The sequence below is a fragment of the Carcharhinus amblyrhynchos genome, chromosome 34 (genome assembly GCF_965287045.1).
Source record: "Carcharhinus amblyrhynchos chromosome 34, sCarAmb.v2.hapA, whole genome shotgun sequence".
NCBI classification, from domain to species: Eukaryota; Metazoa; Chordata; class Chondrichthyes; order Carcharhiniformes; family Carcharhinidae; genus Carcharhinus; species Carcharhinus amblyrhynchos.
The window spans coordinates 10,039,844-10,054,605 of NC_137357.1; the positions used below are offsets into that span (position 1 = coordinate 10,039,844).

Here is a 14,762-nt window from a genome sequence, read left to right on the forward strand (position 1 = left end):
TGCGATACTTTGAGGTGCTCACCTACACACCAGCTTGAGCATCTCTGTCCAACAGCTATGCAAAAGACAATGTATGATTGATGCCTGATCTGTGGATCTGACCTTGTACCAGTGGCCCAATGCCTAACGGTTTCAGGTCCTCAACTGCACAGTTCAGAGACCCCCAGATCTACTGGAACTTGTGTCCAGCGGAGGGGAGGGGGGGGGGGGGGGAGGGGCGGTGGTTAACAGTCAACAGGACCAGAGAGGGGAAACTCGCAAGGAATTCCACTCAGTTAAATCCAATCCTAGGATAAACTTACCACGCAGCCAAACAAATTGTCCACAAGCTCTGGGGTTTGGGTTGTGCTCAAGTGAATAAGCCTCCAAACCTCAAGTGGTCTTAGGAGGAAGGGATCCCCCATTGAGAATGTGCGTGAATGCTCTAGTATGTTGAGAGACAGAAGCAATGTTTACCGCCAGCACTTTTTCAACACAATTTTCACAAAAACTATTTGAAATATGTATATTATTGGCATTTTCAATGGAACGGTTTAATGTCCCCATTTTAAAATGGAAAGCCAGTGGATTGTCCAAACACCAAGGCAATGATTGGGTGGAAGACACAAGTAACTCAATGGATTTGGTGGACCCCCTTTGAACTGACCTCTACAGTCAAGGACTCAAACAGGAAGCACAGCACTGGCTGTGGAAGCATTGTCTTTGAAGGAGTGACTCTTGCCAAACACCAAATGTTTCGTATCGAAGGAGGTCACAACTCACTCCCTAGGTTTATCGTCAGTTTGGAGCAAGTTGCAGAACATGTAACTGATGATAAAAGGCTAGTGTTGCAGTTACACACCAGGTCCTGGATGGCACCTCCCGGGAGCATTACACATTTAGTTGAAGATGCAAATATGAGCGGGTGACAAGAAAGATGAGGATGTTGTGTTGGCAAAGCAAATTACATGTCAGAGAAACTGGGCGCTAACAGCCTTGGGAATGTTTTGGCAACCTCTTCTGTTTGTGAAGTAAACAGTGCATGAAGACAGACCCACATGTGCTTTGCAGACTACTGGGTGGAGCCACTTCAGAGGGCCAGATGCATTGGAGTTGAATATTATTTCTAAGTAAGGCAGCGTGCTTTAGGAATGAAGGTCTGCAAAAAGCTTTGTCGTGCAGTGTCCAATGTCAGGGTTGCAAGCTTCACTCGGGTTTCCCTAGTTTGGCAATCAATTCGTCGCAAATCTTGGTCAGCTCTTCAATCTCCTGGTTCTGAGAATGAGGAAAGAAATCGCATCAATTAAGCCATTTGAAAACACAATCATTTGAGACTTTGGGGTTTGTATTTCAGGGGGACATTTCACCATTGGCGCGCAATTGGGAAGTGAAATGGCTTGGCTAACCGAAGACTGGCACAAAGTTGTGTTCTCCAGAGAATTTCCTGTCCCAACCCTGGTCCAGGTGATCAAACAGGAGCGGAGAGACCAGGCTTCGTCACCCCGGAGAGATGATGGGAAGAATGTGGCGCTGATGCCGGTTGGAGGTTGGGTGAGAAGACAAATCAGTTCTGAGGGTCAAGAGCCCAGAGGCATTCACCAACCTGTGCCAATTTGTCAAGGGGAATGCCCGCAGCTCTCAGGAGAGGAGCGGGGATGATAAGAAACTGGTTCAAGACCTTCCTCCTTGCCTTGTGATTTCCACAAACACACACGTTCTAGCTGTGAGCACGGTCACAGAGACTGCAGCAGGACCTACATCCCTCAAAACCTCTCAATGCTGAGATGATGCATCGGCAGAGATAGGGGGACAGGGCCCATCTTCAGCCATCCGTGCAATGCCAGCAGGGGCTCAAGGTCCACAAGTCGCAGATCTCTCTGACCAGTTCGGACCTTCCCCCCACCACACCGGTGACATGGTCAGATTCCTGCTTTACAGGAAGGTCGGTGAGCCTGTGTTACCTTGAATTTGAATCTATGTAAATTTTATTAACCTGCCCACCCCCTCCCCATCCTCGCCAGATATTGATCTACTGGTTTAGATCAGGTTCATACAGACAGGAACCTATCGTGGAGGGGCAAAGGTAAGTATAGCCCCCGGGGAGGGGGGGTGCAGTGACATAGCCAGACAGTGGCCTGGCAATGTCCACTGACACAGGTTGGCACCGTGCCAACCTTTGCCAAGGAGATGGGGGGGGGGGGGGGGGCAGTGGGAGCCTCATCGGGTGGAGGGAAGGGGGAGGGATTTCACTTCATTTGTGGTGGTGGCTGACAACCCACGGCGGAGGAATTGAGGATAGCGGCAAAGGTCGTTTGGGCTGGAGGGGGCAGGAGGGGTAGAGAAGTGCCTCCTCCGATCAGTAATGGGGTGGGGAGACGAACCCCCGAAACCTCGGTGGTGTGCTGGAGGAGAGGTTTATTTCTGTTATCATCAGATGGTGCCCCCAACCTCCATGCAGTTGGGTTTTGCTGGCATGTTAAGCCATGCCCCCCTGAATCATGACACGAAGCACATCTTCTTGCCTATTTCTGGCAGTGTCACAAGATCTGGAGAGAAACACACTGGGTTTTCTCACTGCAAGCAACCCCGCTGCCATTTTTGGCTAAGATTTAGCCCAGGGATACACACACAATCCCCTCTCACACACGAATACATTGCCTCGAACACCCTGACCTCCCAGCCCCATCTGCTTTACCTTCTGCTGGATTGTCCTCTCCATGGAATCCACTTTCATTTGCTCCTTCCGTAAGCTAGCTTGCAGGGCCGCTCCTTCTGCATTTGCCTTGGCGCGTACTTGAGCAATCTCCTCGTTGGCCCTGCAATTGGTCACCAGAGTTACTGCATGGAGTGCTGGCAGCACAGGTTTGTTACACGTTAGCACTGGAATGGTGAAGGATTGGATGAAAGGAAGATCTCTACAGTCGGGCATCACTATTCAGAACTCGTGCGTGCGGCTCATTCATCAACCAGGGGTCTGTCAGAAGGTTTCAGTCGGTCCACTAAAAAATAAGGTCCCGGCTGGCACCACCCTCTGCCAGAACCACTTATCACTGACGTAGCAATGCCCTTTGCACCCTGTGGGGCTGACACTGCTGCGACTGAGTGTCGACGGTGGAGGGAGTGGATGTTTGCAGCTGTGCTGCCAATCAAGAGGGCTGCTTTGTCCTGGATGGGGTCGAGCTCCTTGAGTGTCGTTGGAGCTGCACCCAACCAGGCAAGTGGGGAGTATTCAAAAGCACTCTTGCCTTGTAGATGGTGGACAGGAGTCAGGAAGTGAGTTATCCGCAGTATTCCCAGCCTCTGACCTACTCTTGTAGCCACTGTGTTTACATGCTGAGTCCAGTTGAGTTTCTGCTCAATGGTAACCCCAAGAATGTTAATAATGTTCATTAAGGTTTTTGTAGACATGTTCTGAATAAAGCTCAGTTACAAGCCTGACTAAAACCAAGTTTGTGTCAACAAAATGGGGACCTCGGGGCCTTTCCACCAAATCACAATAATTACCAGTTTCTAATTTATCCCCTACATTTGCATGTGGAATAAGGAAATAACAGAACCACCACTCTGCAACAAGTTTCACATGATATAAAATAGAAATAATTACATTTAATAGTGAAACTAAGATTCATACAGAAAAATATACTAGTGTTACAGGGAATCTGTGGAATTTTGATAAGTTGGTTTGCGAACACCTGCCCTACATCTCTTTTTTCAGGTCAAAGTTTCCCAGACAAGGAGCAGCGTCTTGGGGGTTAGGCACAGATTTGTTCAAATAATGTTGGGAATATGTTGCCTGTTAATTCCCAACATTTACCAGTTGAGCCCTGTAATATTGGATGGGTCAGAGGCCCTGTAAGAACACCTTCCCTGCTGCCATCAGACTTTTGAATGAACCTTCCTCACATTACTTTGATCTTTCTCTACACCCTAGCTGTGACTGTAACACTACATTCTGCACCCTTTCGTTTTCTATGAACAGTTTGCATTGTCGATATGGCACCCAAGATACACAACTTTTCATGATGTATTAATACATGAGACAATAGTAAACCAAATCTTAAGCTGATCTTTCTCTACACCCTAGCTATGCCAGTAACACTACATTCTGCACCCTCTTCTTTCCTTCTCTATTAATGGTATGCTTTGTCTGTATAGCGCACAAGAAACAATACTTCTCACTGTATCCCAATACAAATGACAATAATCCAATCAAAAACGGCTGTTGCAGGTTTGCTTCCATCACCCACAAATTTACCACTTTGGAAGAATGAGCAAATCGACAAGATTTGTACTTTAATTTTCTAACTGTGGTGACTTCAACTCCAAATCCACTGGGAGCACAAGTCGCTTCGTACAGTCATGAGCAGAAGTGAAGGAGCCATGGATTTGAGTATTTGGAACACTCAATCATGTTGACCATTTAAAAACATGCTTTAAACATCGTACCTTTGCAAACAGTTTCACCTCGAGTTAACATGGGACCATTCATTTGCCTCAAACTTTATTCCGAAATGCGTAGGGCTCTGCATATATCCGGCCAGAAGTGAAATCTAATGTAGGTGGCTGAACGGAATGAAGGATTCCAGGGGGATCAGCGCGCGAGAAAGCACGCTGGAGCCAGAGGGAAAGACTCCAATCCATTGGAGAATGATGTAGTACTGGGGTGGAGTAGCGTTCTAACCGCTCTGGTCTCTTGTGTCTAACTGCAAATTTCGTGCAAATTGAAGGCGTTTTGGCTTTGTGGGCTTTGACTCACTTGTAACTGGGTTGAAACTGCTAATGAGTAATTTCTCCTTGCAATAACTCATCTCCAAACCTACATTAGATTCATTTCGGAATCAGAAATGAAAGGAATGCTTCTTCCTGACAGGTCTGCCTCGGCCTCTGGCCTAAATAACGCTTCATCTCTGGTGATTTCAAGCTGAGTCTCAGCATTTTTGACTGCCCTCTCCCTCTGAAATCACCACCCTCTGTTCTGAGTGAGACTTCCCCTCCACACAAACTTTCCCAGCCACGTGTACAACCAAACCCACAACCACGCCATCTTCTGTGGCCTCTCTCTTCTTGTGGTCTCAGTCACACTTGTCTGCACCGTTCTGTCAGGTTGAACCTGTCTAAAACTCTGCTGACTGTATCCTGGCCTCACACCAAGTCCCATTCGCCGGTTACTTGTGTTCACTGACCCACACTGGCTCTCCGTTAAAAAATGCCTCTAAATTTTAAAAACTCACAGCCTTCCTTGCCCTTCCTGGTCTCTGACCTCCTCCAGTCCTACGACACCCCAAAATATCTGCGTTCCATTAATCTACCATCCCCAATTTTAATCACTCCACCATGGCCATCTGTGACTTCAGCTGCCTTGGCCCAAAAGCTCTCAGTCCCTACCTAGTCCACTGTGTCTCTCTTCCCTTCTTTCAAGTGGTCCTCAAATTTGTCTTGACCAAACATTTTGGTCATCTGCATAAACACCTCCAGGTAGCTCAGTGTCAAATTGCATTCGTAATGTCCCAATGAAGACTCTTGGAATGTTTCACATTAAAACTGCTGTATAAATATCTTCATCCGTGACCTTGGGGGAGGAGGGGGACAGCCCCTTCAAACTCTCACCCACCCAACCTTTCTAACCCACAATATTTCTTCTCAAATGCTCCCAGAAAATGCTTTGCGGCCCTCTAATTTGGTCCCGCACATTCAGTCCCTCAAACCTGGGGCATAAGACCCAACAAATCAAGCACACAGCTTGTTCAAATATCCATCAATGGTCATGGGTGGGTGCATCATATCTAACTCCAAGAGGCCTCAGGTCTCCTGTACCAATCCTAAATGTCTTGGAACAACATCAGAGGCAACAACTTCCACTTCGATAGCACCCCGAACATAGCAGAATGTCCCAGAGCACTTGGCAAGAGTGCTATTAAACAGAATGTGACACTGAACCACACCACTCTCAGGAACCAAAAGTTTGGTCAAATGGTTTTCAGGAGTGCCTCAGAAAAAGACAGAGCAAGAGAGAGATGGAAGGGCTTCCAGAGAGAATTCCAGAGCTTGGGGTCACAGCAGCCAATAGTGGAATGATTAAAATAGGGGGATCCGGGGGTGGTGGGGGAATCCAGAACTACAGAAACACAAGAGATCTGAGATCTTCAGGAAAGGAGGAGGAGATTCCAGAGATAGGGAAGGGCAAAACCTTGGAAGGAGTTTGTAGTTGAGGGGGATTAGAGGGGTAAATATGTGGAGTTACAAGGATAGGGCCTGGTTAAGATACTCTGTTAGAGAGTCAGTGCAGACTCAATGGGCCGAATGGCCTCCTTCTGCACTGTGCGGATTCTATGAACTAACCAACAATAAAATCAGCGTTGACTATGGAGTTCGTGACCATTGTGCAATCTGCAACCACAACTTCCATATTGTATCATGTACTCACTTGTCTAATTTTTCTTCAGCATGAAGTTTGAGCGCTTGGTATCTTTGCTCCTCTTGTTTGACCCTGGCCAAATAATCTTGGGCACATTTCTTCAACACTTCTTCATTCTTCAAGCACAAGACAGAAAACAAAATCATTATTCTTTTCATGCACGGTGGCAGAAGCCAACTTGCTGTTTGTAACATTCACATGGGGAGTTTGCTCAACATTCTTAGACGCAAGACTTGAGAGAAGTGTGACAGGCACCTTTTTGAATCCTTCCAGTACGCCTTTCATGTTCTCATATCTCCTGAAGAGATCGGACAAGGATCTCTCCACTGAATTCAGATCTGCAAGAGCCTGGTCCTTCTCCGTAATCAACTGCTGGACAGACGTTTGAGAAGCCATTTTGTTCTTTTGCTCATCTTCTGCAGGGACAAGAACAGATGAGTGGTCAAACTGACTAACTCACACACTGGGCAAACACGGGGCTAGATATGTCTCTCATCTGGTGGCGCAGAACGGGTGATATCTGATCAGCTAGCAACAGCTGAATGTGATGCCATTGGTTGATACGTCAATTCATTGAGTTTGTATAGAACAGGCTCCTGTCTCACACAGCAGGTCAACACAAATTTTTGACCCTTATTAAAATTCACTGGCATTTAGTTTGACATTCCGAGCAATCCCTGTATGCCACAAACCGGCAGGAATATTGCTGGAACGAGAAACGTGTTGCCAAAGTTTTCAGTTTGCACTCAACAGGACAAACATTAAACTATCACAACAATTTATAATGCAAAACAATTTGATTTGGTCAATGGGTTACCATGGTGTAAGTAATAGGGTTCCCAAGCTCCCAGTTAATTTGCCAAGAAGGGTGAAGCTTGGGCATGTTGCTCTTGTTTGCAGTGAACAGGTCTGTGAATGTGAATGGAATGCACATTTTCCTCAAAACTGATCAGCCATTTGGATCAATCAGGGTAAGGAGGAGCCACTCAATATTTGTCTCCCACCTCAAATGGGCACCAGAATCGTACACGGCAATGGGCTACCTCTTAGACAAGTTGCCAGAGGTTGTCTGCACCTTCTCGGTTTGATTGACTGAAGGTGTACACTTTTTGGTGACACTTAAAAGCAAAAAAAAATTCAACAATATCGTCATTGTATCTTGTCTTCTGTTTGGAAGTTAGTTCAAGAACTATTTGGCAGGAATGCTTGTCGGTGACACGAAAAGCAATTTTTCTGACCACCTGCGCTCGATGTCTGATAGCTCTTTCTAACTCCTGCCCTCGAAGTACAGGGCTAGAACCACTAGAAAGGCAGAAGAATGGGGTTGAGAAACCTATCAGACATGACTGAATGGTGGAGGAAGCAGACTGGATGGACTGAATGGCTGAATTCTGCTCCGGTAGCTTATGGTCTTAAATACAAGCAATGAACCAACATGCGTTTCAGAGGCACAAACAGACTCCAGATTATAGTCCACCAGTAAAACCATTCAGCTCTGGGAGAGGAAAGGTCTTCCCCTCAATCAGCATTTTAAAGGCAGCAAAGATTTTTTTGAAATCACGTTCATTTGAATCTTGCATTGAGAAGGGGAGATATTTACTCCCCCCAACCCCGTGCCTCAGTCAGTGGTGACGCGAGCAGAGAACACTGAAGTGGCCTCCATGTAGCTTCTGAGTCCCATCCATTAAATCCTGTGGGAGATCACAACAGCACTCTTCATTCCTTCTGTGCCCGAAGCAGTGACCCAAGGGGGAATTTGGGGAGCAGTATGTTTTATCAGCCAGGTTGTCACAGAGGGATGTGGCATTATCAGAGAGGGCAGGAATGGAGTTTGCTCCTTCCTGTTAAGAGTGGATGAAGACAGCGTTGCTGCACTCCTCTCTTACTGTGTTCTTACAAAGGAGTTGGAGCAGCTCACAACTGTCCTAATCTCAGTCAGGTGAAGAAACAGGAGACATACCGATCATCTGTGCAATTGTTTTCTCATATTCCGCCACAATTTTTCTGCAAAAAAGAAGAGGAACAAATCATCAGCTAATCGATTTCACAATTTGTAACCGATCTGCTTCACTCGCATCCTTCAGGGAAGGAAATCTGCCGTCCTTCCATCTCTGGCCTACATGTGACACAGTAAGAAGTCTCTCAACACCAGGTTGAAGTCCTACAGGTTTATTTGGCAGCACAAGCTTTCGGAGCGCTCGCTACTCCTTCATCACTAAGTGGGAGTTCTGTTCACAAACAGGGCACATAAAGACACAAACTCAATTTACAAAATAATGGTTGGATTGCGAGTCTTCACAGGTAATCAAGTCTTAAAGGTACAGACAATATGGGCGGAGAGAGCGTTGAGTACAGGTTAAAGAGATGTGTATTGTCTCCAGACAGGAGACAATAAACTGAGTTTGTGTCTTTATATTCCGTTTGTGAAAAGAACTCCCACTCACCTGACGAAGGAGCAGAAAGTGCTCCGAAAGCTAGTGGCTTTTGCTACCGAATAAACCTTCTGGGCTTTAACCTGGTGTTGTGAGACTTCTCACTGCGTTTACCGCAGTCCAAAGCCAGCATCTCCACATCATGACTACATGTGACACCAGGGCTACAGCAATGTGGTTGACTCACAACTGCCCTCCAAGGGTAACTCGGGGGATGGGCAATAAATGCTGGCCAACCAGCAATGCCCACGTCCCACGAATAAAAAAAAGCACCGCTTACAATGGTGATTTCGAATGTCCTTAAATACTTTGGTCGTGTCTTATCGCCTTGTTCTGTCCTCCGAGTGAGTAGCTACCCTCATAATTGTGATGATTTGTTGAGCTATTTATTGAGGGAAATCGTGTTATTTTCATCTCCTGGTGGGTTTCATGCGTGATGGCAAAAATCAACTCAGTCGTTGGGAAAACTTTGATTTTTATGGCACCACGTTACACTAAAGTTGCTCGAAGCGTTTCATGGTATGAGGAACTCCTCAGTCCCAGTGACCATTACGTCAGCAGGAAATACAGAAAAAAAATCATTGTTGGTAAGACTCAGGAAGATCAAAAAATAGTCTTGCACAGGAGTAAGGTGCTCATTTTTATCTCACCATGTTATTAGAAAGCATTAAAAGCAGGAGGCTTCATTCGGTCGAACATTTGTCCAATTTATTTCTCAGCTGCACTTCTGAGTGGTTTGGTGGGCTCCCACCTTTTCTTTGTCCTGCTAAGTCTGCGGAAAATCGAAAGGCAAACAAAAATATCACGGCAACTTCCCTATCTTCCCAGCGCTGCCTGGGTGAGGGGAACAGAGAGCAAAGAGAAGAATCGATAGGTTGAGGCACCTTGGCGCGAGGGCACAAAGGCAAATTCGATTCAACATTTTTCTTATTCATCCACAGGATGTGAGCATCACTGGCAAAACTAACTTTTATTTCCATCTCTAATTACCCTCCAGAAGGGGGCAGTAAGAGTTGCATCCTTGTATGGCTAGCTAGGCCATTTCAAAGCGGGGTCCTCACACTGCAGTCCACCTGGTCTAACACACGACCAAAATATTTAAGGACATTCAAAATCATCATTGTAAGCGGCGCTTTTTTTTATTCATTCATGGGACATGGACGTCGCTGGTTAGCCAACATTTATTGCCATTCCTAGTTACCCTTGGAGGGCAGTTGAGAGTCAACCACATTGCTGAGGCTCTGATGTCACATGTAGGCCAGACCAGGTAGGGCCCAAACTGGATAAGAGTGGTAGATTTCCCTCCCGGAAGCGCACTGATGAGCCAGATGAGTTTTGGCAACAACCCGGTCAATTTGTGGTCACGATAGCTGACGGATAAATAAAGCTGGCAACAGAATTCAAACACCCCAGCTGTGGGTGCCTACAGATGTGGATCAATTTATCAACTAATAATTTAAAAGAAATTGACAACTTGTGTCAATGAATCATTGAAATAACCATGATATTAGTCGAAGTCTCCCCCACCCGGCTCTCTCCTTACAGGGATGGCACAGTGGCCAGCACTGCTGCCCCACAGCACCAGGGACCAGGGTTCAATTCCGGCCTCGGGTGACTGTGTGCAGAGTTAGTATATTCTCCCTGTGTCTGCGTGGGTGAAATGTGTCTCTGTAAATAAACAAAACCTTTCTTTCTTCACAACTCCTAACTTCAATAAAATGTCAAGTTGTCAGGAAATAACCAAAAACATGCGAGATTGAAGAACATTCTGCATTTCAATTGTCAAACAAAGTAAGCTGAAGACAATGACATCTCATTTTAAGATCTTACAAGTGGTACATTATCGAACAATTTTGCTGTTTTACCTCATTTCAATGACTTCCTGTCGACTGTCTTCGTATTTTTGCTTCCATTCATTAACTTCTATTTCCTTGGCCACAATCTGCGATGAAAGAGGACAATATGTCATTGGTGATACCTGGTACATTCCACACACTGTTACCCAGCATAGATCCAGCACCAACTCACAACAATTCCCAATGCCCCTCTCGGTTCCTGATTGCAGTTTGAGCATCACTGAAAAAGCATCACACACAAACCTCCTGTCTCTCTCCTCCTCTAATTCACACCCATTCCAAAGAAGAAAAAGTAGGCTTGTTGTTATTGCCCGATGGTCAACCATGGACCACAAGTAGAGAACAGTTGAGGCCAGTGATGATCTTATTGGATCTGATTGGAAATGAGGAGGCATTACCTCTTCCCTGATTAAACTCAGCACAGCTGTCTTGTCTGCCTGGATGTTGTTGAGTTCGTCGCCCACAGAACCTTCCATCTCACTCAGAAGTGCTTTGAACGAGAGGATGCTTTCGGTGGTGCACATTCCTGGCACTGGGACTGGCTGCATCAAAGGAAAAGGAAAGCCATTATTCACAGACCCTGTTCTCAACACCAATGCCCTTCACCACCAATATCTTCAGATCTAAAGAGCAAACAACTAGTCAATTGCCAGCGCTGGCTTGGATTCTTGATGGTAAATATCCAGGCTTCTGCCCTCGAGTGTGCAGGGAGAGAAATTACACCAAGATTCTGAAACAAATCGGGAGTACTTCTGCAGAGATAATATGGTGGCACGGTGAGTTAACACAGCTGTCTCACAGCTCCAGTGACCCAGGTTCAATTCCTGGCTACAGTCACTGTCTGTGTGGAGTTTGCAAGCTCTCCCCGTGTCTGCGTGGGTTTCCTCCAGCCGCTCTAGTTTCCTTCTACACTGCAAAGATGTCCACGTTAGGTGGATTGCCCCTGCTAAATTATCCCGAGACATGGAGATTAGAAAATTACAGGGATTGAGCTGGGCGAGAGGGCCAGGGTAAAACACACTGGGTCAGAGTCAGTGCAGACTTGATGGGCTGAATGGCCTCTTCTGCACTGTAAGGATGGTACGAAATGAAATACTTGAGCTTGTGATAAAGGTTTGGTTTTTGATAGCCAGGAATGAAGTGTGTTTTCACTTTTTCGGTGGTTAACTGCGAGGATGGACCTGCCGTGTGACCAATGGCAGAAGCATGGGCACTTGGAAAGCAGGTGGTGATGTGATGAAGCCACAAAAGAATATATTCAACCAAACTGAAAATCCATTAAAACAATTCTGTCATTTCATGGGATTAATATTTAGGTGGGAATGAAGTTCATTGGAACAGAACCTAAAAGGTCTAAGACTGGTGGTTACTCATTAACAGCGGTGCTGGTATTTTCTTGCCCATCTTTCTGGCTTTCTCTCTCAACTTGGGGGAAACCTTGATCTACATTATTCTTGTAACAGGTTTCACAAAAAGGGGAATAAGCTTGCAAAAATGAAATGCAAGCACCTAGTCTGAACCAGAAGCACCATGAGTCAGAGGTTTGCTCAGCAGGTGTTCTTGGCCAATGTTAAAGCCGTTTTCTAATCTCATTCTGCTCAACCACAACACGGTGCTCATTTGCTACTCTCCACACTCAAGCCAGCCAGCTATGTGAGCAAGGTTTGCAACCTGTGCACCCACGGGTGCTCAGCAAAACATCTGTATCTGTTCTCAACTTTCTTGACAATAGGAAAGACATGATATGTGAGCATGTGTTTTAAGGCTGAATCAGATCTAGCCGGGTAGGAGAGTATGGGGCATCATTTATCATCCAAATTTCACTGTTAGGAATGTTCAAACTAAAACTGGGGCCACAAACATTGCTTTTACTCAGACCTTGTGCCAGAGTCTGCGTCAAAGACTTCCTTGCGTCAACACCATTTATTAGAGAATTGTACATGACTGCACAGCATCAGAGGAGGCAACGCAACCCAACCTATTAAGTCATGAAAAAAATTTTGGAAACTCACAAAGAAACAGATTTGCCTTGTCCTGAAAATGACAAGCCCCCATTCTCTGACTGTTTACCTCTCAGTAAGAAGTCTCACAACACCAGTTTAAAGCCCAACAGGTTTATTTGGTAGCACAAGCCACAAGCTTTCGGAGCGCTGCCCCTTCATCATCAGGTGAGTGGGAATTCTATTCCCAAACAGGGCATATAAAAACACAGTCTTACTTTACAAAATAATGGTTGGAACGCAAGTCTTTATAGGTAATCAAGTCTTAAAGGTATGGACAATGTGAGTGGAGAAAAGGTTAAGCACAGGTTAAAAAGAGATGTGTTAAAGAGACAGGTTAAAGAGATACATCTTTTTAACCTGTGCTTAACCCTCTCTGATTAGGTGTAAAGACGCGCATTCTAAATCAGTATTCTGTAAACTGTGTGTGCCTTTACATGCTCTGTTTGAGACCAGATCTCCCCACTCAGCTGACGAAGGGGCAAACCCCGAAAGCTTGTGGGTTTACTGTCAAATAAACCTGTTGGACTTTAACCTGGTGTTGTGAGACTTCTTACTGTACTTCAAGGTTGACCAACAAGCAGCAAAGATTGAGAATTCCCAGCAGCAAGCATTCTCATCACTTCCTGCTGCATTGTGATGAGAAGGTTTTAAATAACGGCGTCGAGTTTGTTTCAAGTTTCTGTGCAAACTTTTAGTTTTGTTTCAAGTGGGAAGATGATGGTAACTTCTTGCGCCACGTAATAGGCACTTGCTCTGTTTTTAATCAGCTTTTCTGAGCTATGTTGGGCTTCCAACCACCGATAAGAATCTTTCACTTGTGACATGCGTCTAGAATAATGAACCAGAGCTGCGATTGTTAATAATGTGGATTATTACACAGGTGAAGTGTGTGGTTCAATGAATTACTTACAGTACATGTAAATAGGACACAACTGGGACACTGGGCATGAGAGGAGAGATACAAGAAAAAGCGAAGGAAGTCAATCAATTCTCTCAGTAAACCAAAGTGTAGTTTGGACTTCACCAACTGGCTTGCATCCTATTAACACTTCTGGAAGCCTCTCTCAACTCTGTGAAAGGAGTTCCCTGCTTGTGAAAGTTTACTGTGGGCTTGGCAACGGCTGTTACTAAACAAGACTTAAATTCTGAGAAACCCTACATTTTTTGTCAGGTCCCCATAATTTAGTGTTGATTGAGTTCAATTGAAAAAGCCTTGTTAACAACTTGTTCAGAGATACAATCATAGAATCCCTACAGTGCAAAAGGAGGCCATTCAGCCCATCAAGTCTGCACTGACTCTGATAGAATATCTTACACAGGCCTTCTCCCCCACCCTAACCGCATAACCGCACATATTTATCATGTCTAATCCATTTAACCTTGACATCTGAGGACACTAAGGAGCAATTTAGCACAGCTAATCCATCTAACCTGTACATCTTTGGACACTAAGGAACAATTTACCATGGCCAATCCAAACCTGCATATCTTTGGAAAAAGTATTACATCTCTTCCAAAGCCTTTCTGGTGAAGACTAAGATTCTCCTCATGTACAGTTTCAGATCTTCAGATACTTACAGGTGACAAGGGTACATGTTGTTCCTGGTGGTCGAATTCTTTTGATTTACCTAAACCTGCAGGGGAAACAGAGATACATGTGAGGTTGGTATGAAGGATTGTAAGACTGCAGAATGGCATTTCCTGTGACGATCTTGGGGAGCTTATTCACTTTAATTTACTGGAAAAACGGAAAGCTGGCCCACAGAATGTTCTACATCTTGAAGGGGAGCATGGTGGCACCAGAAAATAAGAGGGAGTTGGTCGCTTCCAGTAATTCCTCATCAGGTCAATATCTCGACTAAACACACAGTAGATGTTGCCCATGGAGGAGAGATGGTCAAGTGGGAAGAGACACACTAGCTCTTTCCTATTTAGTAGTCACAAGTAAGCTTACACTGCCGTGAAGTTACAATGAAAATACCCCAGTCATCATACTCTGGCAACCTGTTCAGGTACACTGAGGGAGAATGTAACATGGCCAATGCACCTAACCAGACTTGGGAAGTAGATATACTCT

General features: G+C 45.4%; 1 protein-coding gene across 3 annotated transcripts in view; it reads right to left on the reverse strand.

The window, feature by feature from the left end:
• Positions 1-214: 214 nt before the first annotated feature.
• Positions 215-14,762, reverse strand: part of tacc1 (transforming, acidic coiled-coil containing protein 1) — a 106,199-nt gene continuing 91,651 nt past the window's right edge. For all 3 annotated transcript variants that reach the window (XM_080216914.1, XM_080216915.1, XM_080216913.1), the window contains 8 exons: positions 14,264-14,319; positions 11,081-11,224; positions 10,692-10,768; positions 8,355-8,398; positions 6,650-6,810; positions 6,404-6,510; positions 2,675-2,795; positions 215-1,254 (listed from right to left, as the gene is read on the reverse strand). In XM_080216914.1, coding sequence (XP_080073040.1) covers positions 1,186-1,254; positions 2,675-2,795; positions 6,404-6,510; positions 6,650-6,810; positions 8,355-8,398; positions 10,692-10,768; positions 11,081-11,224; positions 14,264-14,319 — 779 coding nt within the window. In that variant the 3' untranslated portion in view covers positions 215-1,185. The remainder of the gene's footprint in view (positions 1,255-2,674; positions 2,796-6,403; positions 6,511-6,649; positions 6,811-8,354; positions 8,399-10,691; positions 10,769-11,080; positions 11,225-14,263; positions 14,320-14,762) is intronic.